This window comes from Rhamphochromis longiceps, linkage group LG1 (genome assembly GCF_057381845.1).
Source record: "Rhamphochromis longiceps isolate RC_006_pf linkage group LG1, R_longiceps_female_GT1.1, whole genome shotgun sequence".
NCBI classification, from domain to species: domain Eukaryota; kingdom Metazoa; phylum Chordata; class Actinopteri; order Cichliformes; family Cichlidae; genus Rhamphochromis; species Rhamphochromis longiceps.
The window spans coordinates 19,865,839-19,890,422 of NC_140557.1; the positions used below are offsets into that span (position 1 = coordinate 19,865,839).

The 24,584-nt window shown below is 40.9% G+C and overlaps 1 protein-coding gene across 1 annotated transcript in view; it reads left to right on the forward strand.

Moving 5' to 3' along the window:
* Positions 1–24,160, forward strand: part of phlpp2 (PH domain and leucine rich repeat protein phosphatase 2) — a 39,569-nt gene extending 15,409 nt beyond the window's left edge. The window contains exons 5-19 of the mRNA XM_085401915.1: positions 499–624; positions 4,355–4,509; positions 6,787–6,933; positions 7,356–7,586; positions 10,759–10,961; positions 11,120–11,180; positions 11,837–11,932; positions 12,470–12,625; positions 14,964–15,164; positions 15,411–15,573; positions 15,655–15,785; positions 15,889–16,002; positions 16,708–16,902; positions 17,013–17,244; positions 17,394–24,160. Of these exons, the coding sequence (XP_085258041.1) occupies positions 499–624; positions 4,355–4,509; positions 6,787–6,933; positions 7,356–7,586; positions 10,759–10,961; positions 11,120–11,180; positions 11,837–11,932; positions 12,470–12,625; positions 14,964–15,164; positions 15,411–15,573; positions 15,655–15,785; positions 15,889–16,002; positions 16,708–16,902; positions 17,013–17,244; positions 17,394–18,683 (3,501 nt within the window). The 3' untranslated portion in view covers positions 18,684–24,160. The remainder of the gene's footprint in view (positions 1–498; positions 625–4,354; positions 4,510–6,786; positions 6,934–7,355; positions 7,587–10,758; positions 10,962–11,119; positions 11,181–11,836; positions 11,933–12,469; positions 12,626–14,963; positions 15,165–15,410; positions 15,574–15,654; positions 15,786–15,888; positions 16,003–16,707; positions 16,903–17,012; positions 17,245–17,393) is intronic.
* Positions 24,161–24,584: the final 424 nt, after the last annotated feature.

Genomic DNA, 24,584 nt, shown 5'->3' on the forward strand with positions numbered 1-24,584 from the left:
AAAAGGGTCATTTTCCTATAAGCCTCTACACAACCAGGCATAATTTGGAAATCTTAGTATCTCCCCCTGTTGGCCATTAGAAGGAATGCAGGATTTAAAGGACTTCCACATTGGCAAGTTTTAGATCTTGAATGAATTCTCTACTAGCATAGCAGAATCAGTGTTGCTCTTGGAGTTGCATTGTGGCTAATGTGTATCCCAGGTTTTCTTTTTATTTTCTTTTTCCAGTTGTGCTGAATGAGTCCACTAGTGTCACAGAAATACAGAGTTAAATGCTTTTGCGCTATCGCTGCAGTCTTTGTGGCCTCCAGCTAATGTTTTATCCAAGTTGACCAGATTTAAACATGTTATCTAAGGTTTTTTTTGGAAATGTCAAAATCAGAATCACTGAATGTAGCAGACAAAAACACACTAAAAGAAACAAACACAAAATCACCACAAATTAAATATGTCTGTTCAGTGTTCCTGATCTCATCTCTGTGTTGTCTTTGTGTCGAGGTGGAGGAGGTGAAGCGGAGGCAGCACTGTCTGATGTTCAGCTCAGCCGGGTCTCAGGCCCAGACATACTTTGTCAACTTTGACACACTTGCAGACTATCAGCGATGGCACCGGCAGGCGTCAAAGGTAAGTCAAAGGCGAGCGCGTCTCACTATCTGTACATTAAACATTCACTAGCTGGGACCACATCCTCACTTTAGGTTTGACGGCATTTCTAGTAGGTAATGGCAGATGGCGTGAACATGAATTGAGGCTGCGGTTTGGGGAAGACCTCAGATGGGACTGGCGGGCCTTGCAGAGGAGAGGGAGGGTGGGAAAATGAGAACAAATGGGGAAAGGGGGGGGGTCATATGTAGATATATAGAACCAGAAGGGGCGTGTGTGGAGGTGGTCCCACTCTTGAAATACAGATTAATTATCTCCTGTGTTTTTTTTAAACTTAAATCAGAATGTCTGTGAGTCAGATGATGTGAAATGAATGTATTTTTGTATTTGTGTGATATACAATAAATCTATGGGCCTTTCAGAGACTTCTAAGAGCTCTTCAAAAAGAAAATCATTGTCTCTGCACTGCGCAGATTGCTTTGTCTCTAATATCCTAATTAATGTCTGTTGTGCTGCGGCTCCTTCTTGGAGCTGAACAGCCTCTGTGAGAGCCTCCACAGAGGCTGAGCCAACATACAATTAGCCATGGAAGGAGAAAGCCAACAGAAATAAAGAAAATCCAATTAGCTGCAGATTCATGCTAAGTCCAAGATCTCTTTCTTTCACGGTGGTATGGATTACTGGGTTAGACGAGCCTGTTAGCGAACTGTATTTTAGCTGAGTATTAGACTAGAGGTTTCTATGGAGACTGCAGTTGATGGCCGATGAAGGTTTTTGGTGGATTTGGGCCGACGTTTATGCTACATCGCTTAAATCAGAAGCCTGTGTACGAGGCTAACGGTCAGGGAGTGCATTTTTGCTTTCTTAATTAGCACTTCTGGATATCTTGGAAGTCAGACTGTAAAAAAAAAGCATTTGCATTTTACAACAATCACATTAACAATGAAAATTCAGTGTTTGTCAGATGTTAATTGCTGCAAAAGAAACTCACATCATCTTAGGCACTTCGATTGTTGAGCGTTTAGCTATTTGAAGAACATTTCTTTATATTTTGGTTCCAAAGAGACAGACTTTCTTCTAATTTTTTACAAATCGTCTTAAGCAATAGCCCTCCAGGCTTTATGTATGTATGTATATATATCAAATAAAATATCAAAACTGATAACATAGCAGCTAAAATGCAGTTTTAGTCACTCAAAAGTAATGTCCAAGTCTGTGGAGATTTTAATCAAGTCCAGCCTGACTGGACTAGATATTTCTCAAGAAATGGCTTTTACTTTTATAGATGCCATTAACACATTTTACAGAATCTCAATGAAATATTAAACTGTGATGTTGTAACTCAAGCTGTGATCGGCTGTGCTAGTGGCCCAAGTGCTCCAGTTTCTCAGCTTTGCAGGAAACTTTGTGTCACGTTGATTAAGGACTGAACTACCCATCATACCTAAACTGACATATCTTTGCTGTGTTTCATCGTTTCAGTGTTGAAGTACAAAGCAAATAATTCAAAACAGCAAAATCTGTCCCGACCTTCCAATTCGATCTCAGAGTGTCGCATCACTGATTTATTTATTTTTTTTGAAGGAACAGAGGGCATCTGTCCTGTGAGTTGTTTTGTGGGAGAAGAGCAGTTTCGTCTTTATCAGCCAGTGATGTGATGCCATGCTTGACTGAGCAGCCATCCCATTTTCTGCGTAGCTGCACAGTGTGCAGCTCTGGAGCTAATGGGGGAGATGATTGTCAGAGTAGACTGACTTAGCACTGCTACATAGCCTGGACTGATGGCCAGCATGTAAACTATAGTCTCCCAGGTCTGTGAGGGGAAAAAAAAATCCAGTGACAAACAGCAGTAAAATCCCAACTCTAGATGCAATCACACCCTCCCTGGTGCTTAAAATTTATGTGGAAAAAGTTTCACAACAGCACTGCAAACTGGACAGGATCACAAGGCGTCAGCAACTCTATAAAATCACTGTCATGTGAGCAGGTAGAATGGAACTAAATGGAACTAAACTCAAAATCAGAGCTTCGTTGCAAAAAAGGCAAATACAAAACTAAACAATAACAGGACATAATGAGAACTGACAGGCAGAAGATTTCACCTACAATGAGGGAGAAGCAAACAATGTGTACAGAGGAGGGTGATTCAGAGAAGTGGACGCACATGGGAACATAGCTGAACTGAATCATAACTAACGAGACAGGGAAGGCAAACCTGAACCGTCTCTCACGCAGGACTGGTGACTATCAAAATAAAACAGGAAGAAACACACACTAAGACTCAGACTAGGACACATAATCAGACATTAACAGTAAGGGATAAACACGGGGACAGGACAAGTATTAATTAGACAAGACAGGGAATGCAGACAAAACGCAGTGAGATCAGACAGACACGGGAATGTGACCGGGGAGACAGAAAGGATAACAAAACACAGAGACATGACTGGGACAGACAGGGCATGAAAGGGGCACTCACATAATGAAGAAATAGAAATAACAAACTCAGATGCACTAGAGAATGCAAATTTCAGGGCTAACTATTACAAAACTTGAATATAAACAATTCATAAATTTAAAGGAACGGGTAAAGAATCAAGAACAAACTCAAACCTCACACACACACGCATGACGATCAGTTTCCTGAAAAAAAGAAAAGAAAAGAAAGACAACCATGATGATGGTAAGCTTAAAGACAGGGCTGTTATATAGACAGCATAAGCCAGAGGTGTCAATTGTAAGGCCTTGGCACCAGTATCTGAATTGCTTTGGAAAATGTCTCCCAGACCTCCCCCATGGACATTTATATTACACCAACTAAGTAAGAGATAAGTAATGGAAAAGATTTAAATGACAGAAAAGTTGTTGTTTTTTTCTCTTTTTTAAATTTGTTTGTTTTTATTACAGTGTGTCCAAAGTTAGAAAGAAAAAAACAGAAACTGACATTTTTTGCTAAGTTTTATAGAACCTACAGGACAGTCTCGGCATCGAGCTCCCAGAACTTTTCTGTAATTATTCACAATTATTTCTTATAGTTAAAGCCCAAACAGTCATGCTGACAGATTACTTTCTTCATTTACTAGCGCAGTGTCTTCCTATTGTGTAGAAAAACGACATGCTGTTGTAATTACGTGACTTTTTTAATACTAAGATAACCCTAGGATTAAATTTGCAGTTAAACATCTGTACAGTGACAGAACGGGGAGTTTCACTGGTCTGTGGGCTGTGTTTGCCCCGTGATATAAAGACATTTTGACATCCAATGCATAAGCTGTACCTAACATACTGCAAATCATCATGCTTTTGGTTAATAAGATCAGACTTTAACTGGTTATTCTGTTACTGTTTTAACTGTTGCTTTCCTAGAAACTTCTTGTACTGGAATGTGGGAAACTATCTGAGTTAATTCTTGATGAGGCAGCTCGGTAGTGCCGATACGGAAGTCAGTGGAACTCAGTTTTTGTCATATATCATAAAGCTGAGCACAACTCACTACTTGACCCTTGACTTTTAAATAGACGACAAACACATAGCTAATATGTTGTTCTAAAATGAATCATCAGATGTGAGCTCGTAGCTCTCATTTTTAGAAATGTTGCCTGACAGTTGTAGCTGTGGTTGCACCATGTCATGCTTATTTTAATGTAAAAATATTCGACATAGCCAAGTTTGCATGTAAGAGTGATGCTTTAGGTACATGAATTGTAACTCGGTGTTAACTCAGTCTGCTTGTGTCTGCATGCGTGTTTAGGTGGTGTCTCAGACGGTAAGCCTAGTGGACTTGTCCTGCTACAGTCTGGAAGCAGTGCCTGAATATCTGTTTTACAGTCAGGACATTACCCATCTCAACTTGCGACACAACTTCATGAGCCTGCAGGGACCTGGAGGCCTGCTCAACCTCCCCAGGTAACCACATGAAATCAAATGAAACATCTTTGCAAGAAAGAGATGGTATTACATCGTCCTGTGGCTGGAGAGCACGCTATCATATCCGTATGGTGCTAAGTATCTGTCTCGCTGAACTATGCCTTGGCCACTGCATTGAATCCCCAGTGCTTGTTATTTTGATGGCCGGGGCTTTGGAAAGCTTTTATCAGTAAAACCTTTTAAACTTGACAGTCGCCGTCCCTTCGTTACTTTTTAGGATGGAAATTAGTTATTTAATAATATCACAAAATATTTTGTTGTTTGTTCACTAATTATGTGCTTTATTAGATAGTCTCTTTAAAATTTTAATAATAATTCATTGATTACTATGTTTTTCACTCTAGTTATTTTCCAGTTAGTCTGCTGTTTCAGTGTTACTGTGAGCATATGTTGCACATCTCTTTGTTATCACACATTTAATGATCCCCACTCATTTATGTCATATCTGTGGCTCCGTATGTGTGGCTTTCATTACATAGGGCATGAATTTAGGTGTATGTCCTTGCTCCTTGGAGCTGAGCCTGTTTAAACAAGCTGAGGTCATTAGCACATTGCTATAAATTGTGACTCAACCCGCTTTAGTTTCTGTTGAATGCCTGGTTGAATGGGTGTTAGTGTACTGAATGCATGCTGTTATAAAAAGATTCTTTTCTGCAGCTTACTAAGAAGACTGGTTTCTATTTCACTGCTCTTCTTGATGTTGTCTTTAGAATAAAGTTGGTGAGCAATTGTGGTGGACAGGCTGACAGATGAGGTCAGGCAGGAGTCTCTGAGGACTATGATGTTCGCAGACGTAACTACAGAGAGCAGGTGGAAGAGAGCCCGGAGAGGTGGAGTTAAGCTCTGAAGAGAAGAGGAATGAAAGTCAATAGACACAAGACAGAATACATGTGTGAGAGAGATGGGGTCAAAGATCCAAAGCTATGGACAGTACAGAAGAGAGGAAAAGAAGTAACTGCAGGCAGGGTGGAGTGGGTGGAGACGAGCGTCAGATGTGATTAGTGACAGAAGGATAGTAGCAAGAGTGAAAAGGATGATGTACAACGCCGTAGTGACACCTGCTGTGATATACAGTTTAGAAGCTGTTGCACAGATGGAGGTGGAGTTGAAGATGGCAGAGATTGGAAACGAATTAATCAGAGGGAAAGCTTAGGTTGAAAAGTTTCAAGATGGAGTTAAAGAGTCAATCCTGAGATTGTTTGGACATGTGCAGAGGATGGATAGTGGATACACTGGACAAAGGAAACTGAAGATGGAGCTGCCAGGCAGGAGGAAAAGCAGAAGAGCACAGAGGAAGTTCATGAATGTAGTGAAGAAGGACATTCAGAGGGTTGGTGTGATAGGAGAGGACGCTAGGGATAAGGTGAGATAGCGCTAGACGATCTGCTGTAGCAAGCCTTAAAGGCGGCAGCCGAAAGAAGAAGGAGAAGAATATTACATGTGAATAATGTTGTGACTCATGACAACACTCCCAGCATCTGGGGTGCAAAATGGGAGGTGAAAATTAGTAATCAAGATAGAATTTCTAGTTGTGACCACAGGGTGTGATTATATGTTTTAATCAACAAATGCACATGAAGAGAGAAATGAAAATCACATTTATGTGTTGTATGCAAAGCAGGCCTGGCCACTCTAAACTGAGATATCAACTGTTAATATCAGGGAAGTGATAGGAGCGATTTAAATACATATATGTGTGTGTGTGTATTTAAATCGCTCCTATCAGTTATGAATACTGTTCTTTGTTGCCTGAAACAGGCATAACATGGTGAAGCCTGAAGCAGCATTACAAAATATTACAGAACTCCTACCGTGCAGCACACGTCCAACAATGTTCACCAGACTATTGAGAAGTGCTGTTCAGCCTCTGCTGGAGGGTGGACAACATGGATTTAAACTATTTTTACTGCTCTTTCACCACAGTGTGCTGAACCAGTCATCCACTGAAGGCAACAACGATGACAAAAGCAGAACCACAAATAAACATTTACCTCTCGTACTTTAACTTGCATGATTTGATCGCTGTTTTGTTCCAGACATAAAGCCCATCTGTGTTCTTTTTTATATCGACCAGTTTAAACTTTTTTGAGAGCAGTATGTCTGTGATACATGACAGTGGTGAATTCAAACACAGTTTGATGGCCTTGATGGTGTTCATTCCTGATATACTTTTTTTTTTTTTTTGCAAATGCAGATAATGTAAATCGTAAACAAAGTGAGCCCGTAGACTTCACATTCAGTTTTTTCTTTTGTCAGGTTTTCTCAGCTGAAGAGCCTGAACTTATCTCATAACCGTCTGGGTGTGTTCCCCGAGTGTGTGTGCGAGATCCTCACCCTAACTGAACTCAACCTCTCCTGTAACAGTCTCCACGCCATCCCTCTACAGATAGGCAACCTTCAAAGGTTTGGCACACGTCAATTGCACACAGTGCGTACATTGCATAGGTACACTTTGTTGAGATATCAGTTGATAGCAGCACAGACAAAAGATGTTAGAAATGTCAGTTAGATGCCAGAGTTGCAAAATAAATAAAAGGCGCATTAAATTATATTTTTCGAAAAGGATGCAATAATTATTTTTTGCCAGTCGCCATTGTGGTTTGTACTTTTAATCCACTATACACATAATGAGGGAATAAGGGAGTTGAAAAGGACAGAACATTTTGTTATGCACTCTGATAAAATAAAGCTAAATCATGCAGCATTTCCTAGGTCGCTGTGCAATAGATAATGGCTACAAATACAAATTGTTGTGAGCAGATATTTTGTCCGCTCTCTAAAGTAAAAGAAAGCAAAGGACTGTTTTGTCCCTTTCTTTCTCTTAGCCTGCAGACGCTGTCTTTGGATGGAAACCACCTCAGCTCCCTGCCTGATGAGATGGGTGGCCTGTTTCAGCTCAACAGCCTGGGGCTTTCCTTTAACAGCTTCTCTCACGTCCCTGCTGTGCTGGAGAGATTGAGTGTAGTTGACAAGCTGGCTATGGCTGGGAACAGAGTGGAGAGTCTGGATTTGTGCACTCTGGTCAGAATGAGCCACCTGAAAAACATTGACCTCCGGTAAGAGGCCAGTGAGGAACAAACAGCTCTCAGCATCTGCGCTTCCCTTTGACTCATTCCACTCTGTCATATCCTTCTCTGCTTGGTCTTCTGCTCAGCCATATGTTATTGAATAGAATAATGCTGGATCAGGATATAATATTTAAAAGGATCCTACTAATGACTGTCATTCTTTCAGTGCCTACAAAGAGAGGTGGCAGGTGGAGAATAATTCTGTGCTGCCAATTAGCTACAAGTTCCTCTTTTGTCTCTTTCTCCATTAAATGTCCTGAACTTCAGCCAGGGCTGCATTCACCTAAGCCTTACCTATTTCTTTAACAAATGTTCATAGATGGCACATTTCCTCTGAATAAATGCAGTGTCCAATTTAACACCAGGGAGCTGTCCAGAATTGTACTTTTCACTGCACTGCAGCACTAAACGTTTTTAGATGTGCAGTGCCCTGAAGAAAATATTTGCTCCCTCCCTGATTTCTTAGTTGTTTTGCATACGTGTCATATTTCATTAATACACAAATTAACCTGAGTAAATGCAAAATGTAGTTTTTAAATTAAGATTTTCGTTATTAGGGGAAACAAGCCAAACAAACCTACTCGACCTTATGTCAAACATTAATTGCCCCCTAAACCTAATAACTGGTTGTGCCACTCTTGGCAGCAAGAACTGCAGCCAAGCATTTGCAGTAGGTGGCAATTAATCTTTCATATTGCTGTACAGGAATTTTGGTCCGCTCTTCTTTGCAGAATTGTTTTAATTCAGCCACACTGAAGGCTTTTTGATCACAGCCGGCCTTTTTACGGTCCTGTAAAAGCATCTCAATCACATTTAAATGATCTCAAACAGACTTTGACTAGACCACTCCACCAATCCTTGATTTTCTTTCTTTTTTTGAGTCATTCAGAGTTAGAGTTGCAACCACCACCATGTTTCACTGTTGGTATGATGTTCTTTTTTATAAAATGCTGTTGTGGCATGGTGGTTAATCTAGTAGGGTAGATAGGATAGAGGAGGACAAACACACAGATTAGAGTACCTGTAACTGTTGCAGAACATGATCAAAGCTGCCTGGGTTATCGCAAAAAAATTCCCTGGTGCCTGATATCACGCTCAGAGAAAAGGCAAAGGAGCAACCTGGATCGGCAGGGAGAGAGAGGGAGAGAGACAGAGAGTGTTGGAGCAGGGAGAGTAACCCATCTGGTTACACTGTGAGAAGTTTTATGCCAAATGTAACGGGACTCAAACCTTCCAAAAAGTTCCACTTTTCTCTCATTAGTCCACAGAATATTTTCCCAACGTCTTGGGGATCATCAAGATGTTTTTTGACAAATGTGAGACCAAAGACCGAATCTTTGTGTAGTTTTTAGGTGGCAGTTTTGCCCAGTCCCTTTCTTATTGTTTAAGCGTGGACTCTGACCTTAACCGAAGCAAGTGCCACCTGCAGTTCTGTAGATGGCTCTTTCGTGACCACCTGGATGGGTCGTCGATATGCAAATTTTGGTAGGCCGGCCACTCCTGAAAAGGTTTATCTCTCTTTCAAGTTTTCTCTATTTGTGGATAATTGCTCTTACTGTGGTTCACTGGAATCCCAAACCCTTAAAAATGGCTTTAAAGCACATTCCAGACTGATAAATGTCACTGACTTGTATCTAAGCTGTATTTTTACATCATGGTATGATATGTTGCTTTTTAAGGTGTTTTAGGCTACTACTTCTCAGACAGGAAGTCTGAAATCAAGAAATCACTCTATTGAAGAAAAATCTTTTGAAAAAATCATGTTAATCACACTTAATTCATGATTCAGTGCTTGTTAGTTTTCACAGAGGGTGAGGTAGGTTTGGATAGTTTTTTCCCCTTAATATCTGAAATCTTAATTCAAAAACTGCACTTTGTATTTACTTGCGTTATGTTTATCTGATATTACAATTTGTTTGATGATCTGAAACATGTAGGTGTGGCAAATATTAAAAAACTAAGCAATAAGGAAGGGGGGGTACTTTTCATGACACTGTACCTGTACTGTGAATGTGAGAACGCAAATCATCAACATAGTTGGATCTGACATTAAGTGGCCTTTAACCTGCCAGCTCCCTATCACATGGCTGACTGAGCCTGCGCGAGGCTAGCACAGGAAATTGTCCAATAAATTTAAGCGAGTGAGTGGGTGTCATGTGTCCTACCTCCTGCGTGCTCTATCCTGGAAGCGCAGTTCATTTCCAGCAGGATGCATTTGAAGTAAACTATCTCCTGCTGTGTGATATACTGTAGTATGTGAGTAAGGGAAAATATGTCTGTGAAGGTTCTCAGTCATCCAGGTCATCGTAGTCTTTGCAAGTTTTCTTTGCAAGCTCTTTTGACTGAGTAAGGGAAACTTCTGACAGTGTCCTGAATTGATTATCCTGACATTGTTCCACTCTGTATATGCCAGCCTCTAAGCAGTTCACAAATAAACAATATGTCATATGGAGGGACGGCAAAGAGAGGACCTGACTGCAAGATGCAGAGCCTGACGAGGCAGAAAACAAAATGAGCCTTTATTGACCAAAATCAAAAACATGAAAACACAAAGTCCAGAGGAATAAAAAAATAAATAAAAAGAATATGGAAAGATATAAGGCACAAGAGACTGACAAAGGGCAAAGAGAAAAACACAACTATATGAAAACAGAGGGATGATTATACAAGGCAGCACAGTGAGAAAGAACTCTGCACCGTACAAGTGGGGTGTCTTGCTCAAGGGGACCTCCATGGCTGGTAAACTGGGATAAAAAAACATGCTAATTTTTCTTGTGGTGCGAAGATTAAGCTGGCAACCATTCCTCCAACCACAGCAAGATAATTTCTCAACCTTGTGAGTTAAGTTGTGGTGTGCAGGCTATATTTATAAGGACCAAGGTGCAGCTGTGGTGAATTTATGCTGGCAGCTCTCATGAAAGATGGATGAGCTACTAAAGAGCATGTATCTGAGTACAGTGATGTACTGTGCACTCCTGAAATCAGAATGTATTTCCTTTTTGTTTCACTATGTGAGGAAGGTGTTTTTAAACGTATTACCGGCATCAAAGGTTGTGATATGATATTTTAAAAGATAAACTGATTTGGGACAGCCCTAAAAATCATGCCGCTTGCATACAAAATCCTTTTTTCTGTGCTCTGTTCTCTCTGTTAAATATAGGCTGAATGGATTGCGGTGGGTGAAAAGTGAGAATCTAGAGGTAGTGAGCCAGGTGACCCAGCTGGACTTGCGGGACAACTGCTTAGAATCGCTAGACCTCGGCTCTGTGTGCAACCTGGAGACTCTGCACTGCCAACGCAACCAGCTGGGGACACTCACACTCAGCGGTTTCACACTGCGCATGCTTCATGCCAGCAGCAACCGTGAGTCAAATAGAGCGTCAAGTAGCTGCTATTAATGCATCACTGGCTATTTGTCTGTATGTTCCTGCCCTTCCCTCCACTGTTACATGCATCATGTAAGTGCACGTAGGAATGGTCCAGATGTTTGGTTGATGATTGCTGCCTTTATCTGCCTACAGGCCTTACAACAGTCAACATCTATCCAGTCCCTAACCAGCTGACGCACATGGACCTATCACAGTGAGTTCTGGCTGGGAATAAGAAGTGGCTACAGAGACGCTGATGTCTAAAAATAGTATCTTTGTCTTTGTGCTCATTAATCTAGTTCTGCTCAGTGTTTATGTGGTTGTAAATCAACATGAATACTGAAATAGATCATTATCACCCAACAACCTCCAAACATATTCTGTGTACTTATATAACTGTTAAAGGATTTGGAGTTACAATATTTATGGAAAATTTATGGGACTTGGAGGAATGTAATCATCGCTTTGGTTTATTTTTTATCATGTCGGCAAAGGCAGCTGAAGCCCCTTTGCAGCATATTCTCATCCTTTCAGCTGTTAGAGTCACTTTGCCTGTAGGGATTAAATAATAGCTGGACAGATAAATGAGTAAAAGATGCGCAAATCTGAGAAATCTCTTTTAAGGTCACGAACCTTTCAAACTTTGAAATAGGCCAGTGGTTAAATAAGCTGTCTTGTGTTTTTGCCAGTGTGAGAAACATCTGCACAATTTCTTTCTACCAAACATCTATCCCCAACTGCACGCGCTAATTGTTTTTGTTAAAGTACAGATCATTTGCAGGGCTAAATAGCCCTGGAGAATATCGGTTTGGCCTGACCAACTGCTCAGTTCGTGTGTGTGTTTCTGTGTGTGTGTGTGTGTTGAGACAGGAACCTCTTGGAGTATCTTCCAGACTGGGTGTGTGACTGCAGAAAAATTGAGATGCTGGACATTACACGTAACCTCCTGTCGGAGCTTCCTTCCAGGTTATGAACCTTTTTTAAACATTTTTGCACAAATTGAATTTATTCCGCCTGTCGTTTAATAAACAGCTGCCTAAAATCCTTAATAATGAGATATGATTTTAAACATTCTTTCTAACTACTCGCATGAATGCCAGCTGGTGCAGATAAAGACCATTTTTTACAGTAGTGAAAATGTGGTGTGAGGTTTTCTTGTGTCTGTGTGTTTTGGCTGCAACATTAAAACGTGGCCATCTTATAGTGCCTGGCTCAGAGTACCCTCATTCACTGCCAGGCTCTAGTATTTGTATCAGACAACAGTGAATGAATCAGAAAAGACTTTTGAAAACTGGATGCTGCTCCCCTGTCTTTTGTACGCACTCATAACTTTGTTGCTGGTATCTGGGGGAAAAGCGATTGTGCTAGTTTGTATGGGCAGGTAAACTGTAGGTCAGTAGGTCACTGATAGATTGGTGAGGGCTACCCACCACCCGCAAAGTTTCATAAGTGCTTTTTCTTTTCCTGATCTTGCTCTGTGATGTGTCTTCTGGCCTCCAGCAGACTGCTTAACAGCTTGAGTTTGAGGAAGCTGCTGACGGGATACAATCGCTTGCAAAGAGTGCCTGAACTCCTTGACCATGTCCCTCTGGAAGCCCTGGACCTCCAGCACAACATGCTAGCTGAGCTTCCAGAGAGTCTGTTTCTGAAGGCCTTAAAGTAAGTCTGAATCGCTGTACTCTCTCCTTCTTTTTTCAGTGGCCTTTTTGACTTTTTCGTGTTATCATTTGTGTCCTTTATCAGCTGGCTCGCCTGCTTCGAAACTTTTATTGGCAGTGACTTCCCTGTTGTGTTGCAGTGGACAGTCATTGTACTACAGCTCATTGTTTTGGGAATGAAGTGGAGATTATAGGAAGAGATTGTGGTCAAGATCAGTGGAGCATTCCATACCATAACTGGAGATTCATTTTCTCTCCTGTTTCCTGTGTGGTAAATCTTTTAACACCCATTAGCAGTTCAAATGGTCTAATGCACTTTACTGTCTCTATTGCCGAGATGTAATGGGAGTGACTACTTTGTGCATTATGTGTTTCCTGAGAGCGATGTTAGGAGGGTTATTTTTATTCCAAATAAAATAGGTTACAGAATACTAGCTACCCATCTGAAAAATGCAATGTAATGTAACCGTTTATTCAAAACATGTACTGTAATGTAACTTATTAAATTTAATGATCTTTTTTTATTACTTAGCTACTTACTTATTACTTACTTAATTTTTGATACCATGGTGTAGTGGCTAACATATTTGACTTACACAAAAAAGATCCCTGTTATGGGACCAGAGCCTCAGGGGATCACAAACTACTGGACTCCTGGTACTGGTCCCAAGCCTGGATTAATGGGAGGGGTGTGTTTTGAAGGGCATCCAGTGTAAAATCTGTAACAGATCAAACTGACGATCTGCTGTGGCCGTCCCTTGGGAAATAAAGGAGAAGATGGCCTAATCTTTCTTTATTGCTTTATTAAATGTTATGAACTGGGCAATAAAGAAATTACTCTGTAGGCTGTAGGTGTTTCTTCAGGTTTGGTAGAATGATAGAAATTTGATTGCTGGTAAACAAACTTTAGCGTATAAAGTTATGTTTTTATCCCTTAGCCATAAATGACCGATGGGGTATTGTCACCACCCTCCCGGGCAGGCGGTGCGGACACCCAAGTTTGTCCATGCCATAACTCGAGAACGAGGCGACTTAGAATTTTGAAATTCATGCCATAGGTGTGTCTGCTTAAAATGTCACACAAGTTCAGGTAAACTTTCTGAAATTACCAAGGATTTTCTAATTTATAGCATAATAATCTACTAGGAGGCTGACAGGTAGCACTGGCAGCCTCCAGTATTTTATTTTTGTAAAAGTTCAGAATGAAAGCAGCACTGAAAATCGATAACAAAGTAACAGAGGTGGCCCAAATGTATAGAACAACTCCTTGTAAGCCATCGTACCTTTTATGGGTTTTTTCTCCAACTACTTAGTGACCCAGAATATCCAGAAATACGCAACCAGGTCAAAAAGAGTCACATTTTAGCTTATCCATCCCATTTGTTGTACTCTGAGCACGTGCTCATTAAGAAGGTAAAGGGTTTTGATGCAGTAGTCTCCAGATCCAAGACGATTTTCTCCTATGGAGACAACCTTAACCTCACGGATGTTACTCATTTGTAATTAAAAGCATTTTAAACAGTGTATATAGTTTAATTAGGTTTCTCAGTAACTAACTGAACACAACTCCATTTAATTTTTTATTTAACTATGTTAAACATAAAAAAAGCCAGACCTCCAAATAAGCTGTAAACTTTATCGTGGTGTGTATGAGCTGGAGAGCTGTCAGTGCACGCCAGTAATGTCTGAGGCTGGTTTATAACAACAGCGTGATGAGATTCACTCCTCACTGGGTCAGAGGGACAAGTTTTATTACTTTACAGTACATGATAAACACAGAAAATGACTTGACACCAATTACATAACAACCACTGGAGCTCATATTACTGGCCCACTTTAATGCGCAGGGTCAATGAAATGCAAATCAATGCTCCACCCGCAAGAATAAATTAGAAGAAGGCTTTTTATGTTAGAAAATATGGAAGCTCCTAAAATCTCTATAATTCTTTAAATGCAGATTTCAGACGCCTCAGTCGTCTTCATTTCGCTGCAGAAGCTGAGGCCACCTGGAATATTATTTAATTTGCAGTTAAACATGTTTCATCGCAAACAGGGTGAAAATGTGTCGTAATCAAATTCAATTTGCACCCGGCCTCCCAAACACCAGCAGACTGAGCTCGCTTCACTTTCACTGAAATATACCCTGTCAAGTATATTCAATATGAGAATCATGCGATGTTACTGATACCGTTTATCAGCCATCAACAGTCTTCAAAACCTTTTAGCTTGAACATCAGCTGCGGTAAACGGGATTTGAATGGGTGGGTGCGTTCCTCAGATGCACTGCTGATTACTTGAGCTGTTGTGTTAATTGTTTTTCTGTTTGTCTTCTCTTACAGCCTGAAATACTTAAACGTGTCAGCCAATGCCTTGGAAAGCATTCCGCCGAGCAGCCAATCAGAGGAGAGCCTCAGCACACTCCAGGAGCTCTACCTGACGGAGAACAACCTGAGCGAGAATTGTGGCGCTCTGCTGATCGGACACCAGAACCTGCGGATCCTCCACATTGCCTACAACCAGTTACTCTCATTCCCTGCCAGGTGAGTTCTCCTGCCTTCTGTGTGTCTTAACTATTAGTTTAAACCAAGGTGCAAATTGAACCCTTTTAAGCACCCACAAAATACTTTATGAGGATCAACAAAATGTGTGGTGCTTCTTTAGGGTTACTGTGCAGTTAAAGAAGTTATTATTAAGAATAATTACTGAAGCATTACTTGCATTATAAATTCAATGTAAGTTTTTCCCGTTTCAGCCCAGCTGTTATTGTTTCATGTTTGTGTCTTTAGTAAGCTAAGTAAGCTGGAACTGCTGGAGGAGCTAAATTTAAGCGGCAACAATCTAAAAACAATACCCTCCACTGTGTCCAGCTGTAAGAGACTGCACACCCTCATAGCACACTCGAACCACATCAGCGTCTTTCCAGAGATCCTCAACCTCCCTGAGATCAAGGTCAGGCCCGTTGCAGTTTTCTTTGTGTCACATGATCAACTTTAAGCGTGTTTCGGCTCACCTGGTTTTGCATCTCTTTAGCTTGTCGATCTAAGCTGCAATGAGCTCACTGAGATCCAGCTGCCCGATTCCCTGCCTGCCACTTTACAAGAGCTGGACCTGACAGGCAACAGCAGCCTGATGCTGGAACACAAAACCCTCAATCTCTTCAGGTGAGGCGCAGCACCCAATACTGAACTTCTTGTCACATAGGGGCACACAATAAAGGTGTACAGTGCACTCTAGTGTATTTCTTTTTTTCTCTTTTATTTTTAGCCACATCACCACCCTGAAATTAGACCAGAAATCTACCACAACAGCAGGAGACTCTCTGAGCGCCTCCAGTCCTTGGAAGCATGGCTACTCTGAAATGAGCGGGCAAAGGAACAAGTGTGTACAGATCTTCTCTGTTTTGTGTTTTTCTTCTATAACTGTGTTATAGGGTTGTCTTTTTTTTTAATATCAATTTTATCATTACCTGTTGCTGGAATCATTTATTTTTAACAATAATTCATATAGTGTTGGCTTATAATTTATTTACCTTTCATACAGTGAAACTATAACACTGTTTGCCTCAGCCCATCTTAAGAGTTTGGGCCCAGCCAAGCAACAGCACAGTTTCTTGATCTTAAAATATGCACATCTGTTTCTTTCCACTGTTGAGTTTCACATTGTTTTTGTGTGGATGCAGTTTTCATCGATTCCTTGTTTTCACTGCACTGCCATAAGCCCACGCAGTGCAATTTTCTAATGCAGTGGCAACTGAAGGCCGCTGGTTAATTTCTCAGTCTCTACATTGAACATAATGTCTTCTCATTTAAATGCACAGTTTAAATATTTTACACTTTGTTTTTATTCTCAGTACTTGATCATTTCTTAGACCGCCTGTCATATTTAAGAAACACATAGTGACAGATTAACTTTTACAGAAACAATAAATAATGTTGGTAATTACAAACACTGTTCATTCATTGCCATAGATTTATCAGTGGTGTTGTGATAAATATGCTGAGCGCTGTACATTTTACACAGCGTGGCGAAGTTTTGTGGATGGATGTGCTAAATCTATTATTGTGCGTCTTTTGTTGGGGACAGGTTGTGTGTGTCTGTGCTGGCTGTAGACCACTTCAGAGACAGCGTGGAAGCATGCTATGGTATCTTTGACGGAGACCGCAACGAGGAAGTGCCTCGCCTGTTGCAGTGCACTATGGGAGACGTGCTGTGCGAGGAGCTGCAGCACTCTAGTGTTGACAGTGTGTATATGTGCAACACTTTCCTCACCTCACACAGGTAACATGTTGTTCTGTGTAACTGTTTTTCATTATCAATACCTGGCTTTTACTTGCATTCACTGACTGTAAGAGTTTGTTTTTGTCGTTTGCCGATTGGTGGGGGCACAGGAAACTTGGTATGGCCGGTCAGAAGCTGGGTGCATCTGGCCTGCTGTGTTACATCCACCATGAGACTTCAGATCCAGGAGCATCCTTTAGCCTTACTGTGGCCAATGTGGGTACCTGCCAAGCCGTGCTGTGCCGAAATGGACAACCTGTACCTCTCTCTAAGGTTTACAGTTTGGAGAACTGCACTGAGGAAATGGAGCGGGTTAAAGTCAGTAAAGCCATTATTACAGAGGTAATGCCTATGTTGGTTTTCAGCTGTTAAATGGGAGCAATTGCACATAGCCTCTAATCTAGTGTTAATATGCTCTGTCATATTCCACTGTGTAAACATTATGAGGCTATACGCTCTGCTGCAGTTCTAATGGCGCTTCTGTTTTGTAGGATAACAAAGTGAGTGGAGTGACATGCTGCTCTCGCCTGTTGGGCTGCTCTTATCTGTCTCCCTGGGTGCTTCCAAAGCCCTGGGTGCACACTGAGCCGCTTTGTTCCCAGGATGAGTTCTTGATCCTGGGGAATCGAGCCCTGTTTGAGCGAGTTTCCTACCAGGAGGCTGTTTGCACCGTGCAGGCTGTCCGGGATCCCCGTGCTGCTGCTAAGAAGTTGTGTTCACTTGCCCAAAGTTACGGTTGCAAGGACAACATCGGCGCTGTCGTGGTGTCCCTGCACATTGGTGAGGACAGCTGCACATGTGAGCCGCCGGTCACCACCACCGAGCCACGGGGCCCTGCTCCTGCTCCTGTTCCTGCGCCTGTGATCCCGGGCCCTAGCGACCCAGCCACCAACCTCTCCTCCAGCAGTGGCATTGTCACTGAGTTCAGCAGTGAGACATCAGCTTCAGAGATCGGCAGCGAAGCGGGGTCCACCGCTTCAGATGAACACCCGTCCTCTGGCACTGTGACCCGCCCAGAGAGACGCTGTAGCCTACACCCCGCTACCACACTGTGCGGCATCATGGTGCCAGGCTCAGGTGGGACCGGACCCCACCCAGGTCTATTCCAGCAGCAGCCGTCCAGCACCACATTCTCAAGTAACCAGTCGGACAATGGCTTGGACAGTGATGATGAAGCTCCACTCGAGGGTGTCATCTCCAATGGCAGCAAATTAGAAGTGGAAGTAGACATTCACTGTTGTGCTTTTCAGCTGCGGTCGGGGCCCCATGAGAGCTCCAAAGACTTGGACTTTGAAAAACGAGGCTTTGACCATCCCGGTGGTAAAATGCGCAGACAGAACAGCGTGGTGGTTTCTGCTACAAACGGCTGCTTGCTTGCTGTATGTGGGAGAGAGATTGCTGACCTTAAGAAATCTCCCTCCACATCCAGCCTGTTTGGGAAGAAGTTGTCCAATGGTTCTGTGGTAGCCCCTGAAGACAGTCACAACCTAATTGAGGTTGCCCTAGAGGCTCCCAAGAAAAAGTCTGGCTATTTCACAGCTCCAGCACAGCAGGACCCAGAGGACCAGCTGATTGTGCCTCCTAGTCTGGAGCAGGAAGTCAGGGAGCAGCTACGAGGCCAGAGCCCTCTAGTCTCAGGCCCCTCTGCACCAACCACACCCTCCTCCTTAAAAGATCCGGTGTGGGATCATCCACACCCCCCAGCATTTCCATCCAGCCTGGTTCCAGGTCCAGGCCCGACTCCTATCCTACAACAGGAGGTTTATGATACCGCCCTCTAAGGGGGAGGATTTCTGTGATTGTGCCATTCTGGGACAGAAGAGTTTTCTCATACACGAGGGAAAGTCCAGTGAAAGTTGCCAATTCAGATACTTTGTGAGAACGAGACAAACCTGTGGCATCTTAATGGTCACTAAATAATGCCTTTTAACGTGAGGTCAAAAAAAGTGTACGGTCTGAGTATCTGAGAGAACAAAAGCAAAAAAAAAAAAGATTTCAGTTTGTAACAGAACATTGTGAAACAGAAAGCTGGCTGTATTAGACAAAGAACAAGCCTGACCTGAAATTGGATACCTCGAGTGTTTGAACTCGTCAGCAGCATTTCCCTTTACTTGGAAAGCAAAGCAATCTGGAGGGTGTGCAAGAGATCATGTCAGATCTTTTCTCCAGGAGCTCCGTTGTCTCTCAGATCCTGGAGGGAAGTACTATGACGGAAACATGAAAAAGTGCCTACTACAGAAGACACAGCCTAGAGCTCCCTACATCCTGGCTGTGTTTCAGAGACGTGAGTTTGATAGTTGAATTTGCAGGATGGATAGTGTCTCTAAGAGACCGGGACTGGCACAGCTTCGGCTCTCCTCCTCCTCCTCCACCTGTGGCTTACGAAGGAAATCAGAGAGTCTAAATGCTTATAATACACACAGATCTGAAAACAACACAACTGCATTTTCATTGTGTCTGTTTTTTATCGTTAGCATTTCCACACCATATATAAAGAATTGTCTATCACTCCTACATAGTAAAGTACAAACTCACATCTAGCGGGTGGCCGATGTGATGTGCTTACACTGCTGACATTAAGACTGAATATTTTTTCTATGTAGAGCAATGCAATATCAAAGTCATTTAGTTCTAAAGCAAGAGGCAATTAGTAGAGGTTAACAACTGTTACTGCAGTATATTCTGTGACAATGCATTATAGAATGAGCTCCTTAAAACATTCATAGGAAGATAAAAGATTCATTTGAATTTAGTCAGTTTTATGGTCACTGGATAGTGGACTGGACAAATGAGCTAAGACACAAAACTGAAGTATTACATATTGTAAGGCCAAGAGATATAAAATCAGGATTTGTACTGCATGTGTGAAAATATCCCCTCTGGTACTTACATTTTAGTATATCTGAATTTTGGAGGCTGCTTCTGCTTCTGCTTTTTAAAATTTGACACCATCAGTCCATCCTGTCCCTTGAGGCAGATTTCATTATTGATGTTTTTACTTTGCAAAATGTTTTAAATCTTACCTCTATAATGCACTACACATACATCCAGGTGAGGTTTGGCGTGTGGTGTTTAGACCCTTAAGAGAACTGAAACCCTATTCTCTTGCATTTTTTTCAGTCATCTATTATACACCATAGATATGTGTGCAACTGACAAAAACAAAATGCAGGAAGGACTGCCTTATCACTGTGTTATCTGAAAAACTACATTAAAAGCATTGGCATATCATTTAATTAGCTTTCTCGGTAGAATAAATTGACTTGGTGAAGGAACAAGTTACAGCACCTGTATGTTTTACTAAAAACATAAAAACATTGAGATTTGCTGCCTGTGTATTGATGACATATCACAAAAGGAAGAGCTTGATGTAGCTTTTTACTTGGGCACATTTATGTCCACACGCCTTTGTAATCATATGGCTACTTTAGTTGCGGCTACACACAGTTAATGTACAAATATTATGAGTGTCGCAGCAGTAAAAGGTGCCCAAATAAGAATGCACTATTTCAGTCCCTTCCATTAAGAATAAGTACAACCACTGGACACTTTGTTAGGTACACCTATTCAGCTGTTCATTAACAAAAATATCTAACTAGCCAATCACATGGCAGCAACTCAAAGCATTTAGATGTGTAGACCTCATCAAGACGACCTGCTTAAGTTTAAAGCGAGCATCAGAATCGGGGAAGAAAGGTCATTTCAGTGACTTTAAATGCAGTGTTGCTGTTGGTGCCAGACGGGATGGTACGAATATTCCAGAAACTGCTGATTTGAGATTTTCCCAGACAGCCACCTTTAAAGTTTATAGAGAATGGTCTGAAAAAGAGAAAATATCCAGTGAGTGGCAGTTCTCTGTGGAAAAATTCCTTGTTGATGTCAGAGGTTAGGCGAGAATGGGCAGACTTCTTTGAGCTTATAGGTAAACAGCAGTACCCCAAATAACCACAGATTACAACCAACATATGAAGAAGAGCACCTCTGACTGCATGACACATTGAACCTTTAAGAAGATCCACCTTGGGTGACATTACTGTGAGCTAAGAACAAGTTGTGTTAGCTCCCCAAACATGCACAACAAAAGAAGGGAAAACGTTGCCTTGTTTGATGAGTCTTGATTTCTGTGGCAACATTCAAGTGGGAGTGTCAGAATTTGATGTAAATGGCATGAAAGGATGGGTTCATCCTACCTCGCATAAACAGTTAAGTCTACTGCTGGTGGTGTAAGGGTGTGGGAGGTATTATTTCTTCATAGTTAATACCCATGGAGATTTGTTTAAACACCACAGTCTACCTGAGTCTTGTTGCTGACCATGTCCAACCCTTTATGAGTACATTGTACGAATCTTCTGATGGCTGCTTTCAGAAAGATAACGTCAATTCCTTCAAACTGGTTTCTTGAACATGTCAATGAGTTACTTTACTCAAATGGCCTCCACAGTCACCAGATCTCAATCTAATGGAGCAGCTTTGGGATGTGGTGAACAGGAGGTTCACATCATGTGCGCTTGACAAATCTGCAGCTACTGTATGATGCTATCATGCTAACGTGGAGCAAGATCTCTGAGGAATGTTTCAAGCACCTTGCTGAGTCTATGCTATGAAGAATTAAGGCAGTTCTGAATGCAAAAGGGGGTCTAACTCAATGCTTCAGCAGTGCACATCATTCATGTTTTTTAAATATATAGTCAACTCTATTGTCATATATATGACAGAAAAAATACATTATTGTTTAAACTGTCAGTTATATGTTCTGCAGCCTTGGAAACCTCACATTGTCCAGTCCTGAACCTCCCCGCATTGTGCCAAAAGAGGAAGCAACTCTGCAGAGCTGCTGTGGCTAAGAGAAGGCCAAAGTTGGGTAATTGCTCTTGTCAGTGATTACTACAATAGATTTTTATTTTTTCTGGTTGCCACTACATGTTGGAAGGAACTACACAGCCGTTGTACATTCAGACCTTTCAGTGTTCTCTTTTAGCCTTAATGTAACACTACTCAGTATTTTGAAGCGAGGAGCTTTTTGTTTCTTTCCGTTGATGTTCTGTCTGTGAATGAGGTCTTTGGCTCCATGTGAACGAGTGAGAAGTCAGTGATGATGCCTTAAATGCTGTGTGGGTATGAATTCCTCCTTGTTTTATCTCCTGAAAAGAATATACACTGTCAAAAGCACCTTGTACATAGAATATAATAGTAATATCCAGAGTTATGTATATTTAATTTTATTATATAATTTTTTTTTTAGCATAGTGTTCTAAGGTTATTGTGGCTTCCCTCAGCCAAGTGCATCATCTTTTGTCTATGACGACACTGACAATAAAGTTAATTTACAATATTTTTAAGTCTTATTAACATCACAAAGATATTTTTTTCATTCAAAGTATTTTTGTTTGTCACCACTTAGAGTTTTGTTACTATCTTAACTTATATTTAAATATTTTAAATTAACACCACAAAACTACATAAACTAACACTATCTTCCTGCATTGCTTTTACTCTGTGTAAATATAAGTTAATGAAAATCAGGACATACAGTTATTATCCACATGTAGGAGTCTGAGATCATATTTAGATGCATCGGTACTGTCCGTATTCTGCTTTTTCAGAATTCAAGAACTAATTTTAACTCCCAAATGCTTTTTTTTTTAAATATCTAAAATTACAAATAGCAAATCCAGTTTTGTGATAAAGATAATCATTTTATTCCTGTCACTTTATTGATCAGTCCTTGCTGGGTCTGACATGCCAAACACATTGGACTCTGTGGTTCTGTCTGTGCCTAGACCTCCACAATTGGAGCCCACACATAGTGCCACACATCTGGATTACTGGCAGTGGAACACTGACGGGCACTGCAGGTGTAAATGCCACGTGGAGAGCTAAGCTAGCCTATGATTGTGAATGTTACTGATACATATCTGAAATGTTAATGAAGTCTGGAGAGGAGAAACTGAACTTTCTATAAGGTTTCATATCCCACAGTGGTAAAATCCCTTGTAAAATATGCAAAGTGTACATATATACCTGTATATCAGAGCGTCAATTTCCCATCACCTTTAACTATACGACTCATGTTTCAATATGTCTGATAATGAATATTGGCTGGTGTGTGTGTATAATGTTTGTGGAGGTTGTGTTTGTAATTTGCATTGTGTTGCTTTTTTTTATGTCCCTTTGGCACTTTGGCAGTGTGGTTTTATGAGTTTGCCCCCAGCTGCCATGTCAGGCTGGGACTGTACTGCATTGCTATATTTAGTGCTCTTTAAACTAACTGGCTCCTTTTGCTTTATAACATTTGTACCGTTGTTGTACATTCATGCGTTCAGTCTGTCTTTTGGTTGATACCATGTATTCACCCTCTGTCCGGTATAATATACTCACAAAATAGAAGTACATTTGGATAATGATCCATCGGTAATCAGTGTGCATGTACATAAGCAGATTGTATGCACAGAGGGAAGATGGAGGGGTACATTGCATTGGCTTAAAATATTCCCTTTAATTCTTTAGTGGAAGGGGCTCGCGAGCTCAATACTCATGCAGTTAAATGCATTTGTACACAAAGTAGAGGGTAAGTGCATTTGTTAGGCTGCAATTTCAGTGTTTTTATTTTAACCTTCTTCTTTTGTTAACTATTCGGTATAATTTCTCTTTGCACATCATAACAAGCTCCCTGTGCATCTGTGTTGCAAAATGTCTGTGTTTGTGTGTAGATAAAAGCTTTAGCGCACACGTGCTGTAAGTGTATGCATGTCTGTGTGAAACAATGGATCGACTGTAATTCTGTGTGAATATGGTGAATGAAACCGATCAGAGATGCTCCATTTGTTTAAAATGTGACCAAAGTAGCCATTGTTTAATCTCACTATTCCTTTATGCATATTGTTTTCAAGAAATGCTTGAATATTTCTTTTCCTGAATGCCAAGAAAGTGATGTTTATTTTTGTACTTTTTTTTTCATGCAAATTAATATTTCCCTTTTTTGCTACAGAATTTAAAGTCATTGGGCTTATAAAGAAATCTGTCACCCATTATGGTACTATTGATGGTACTATAACTGTATTTATTGTTGAAAGCATGCTCTAAATATAAGGCTACAGGGAAAAAAACATAGAATACATACAAAATGTGATTTATTTGTACAAAAGGGAGCATATCCGATATTTTTAGGTTTTTATTCGAGCATGCAGATTACTGCTACAAATTTAGTTTTTTTTTAAGAATCATTAAGAAGATTAATTATTTAGGAAAAGAACTAACAATGGGCACTTTTGTGGTTTGTCAGAAAGAATTGTATGTTCTTGAACACTGAGAGTGGAAGGTGGTTATTTTATTTTAAATGCTGCTATCATTAGTTTTCAGCAGACAGGCTGGTTTTTGTTTTGTTTTTAACTTTAAGCCAAGTAGCAATAAAACTTTTTACTGTGAATTTTTTTGTTTTTGTCCAGTGTCAACTTTACTTATCATTATTAACGGTTATATCAACCCATCCATCCATCGTCTTCCACGTATCCAGTTCAGGGTGTTTATTTCAACCCAATAAAAAACAAAATCACTTTAAAATTTCTTACATTCTTAGAATTATTAGCATCCTTGCATTTTTTATATGTAATCTCACCCCTTAATCCATGCCCAAAAGGGCAGGTTATGCGGTTATCGCTGATGTGTTGTCCTGTTCAATACTC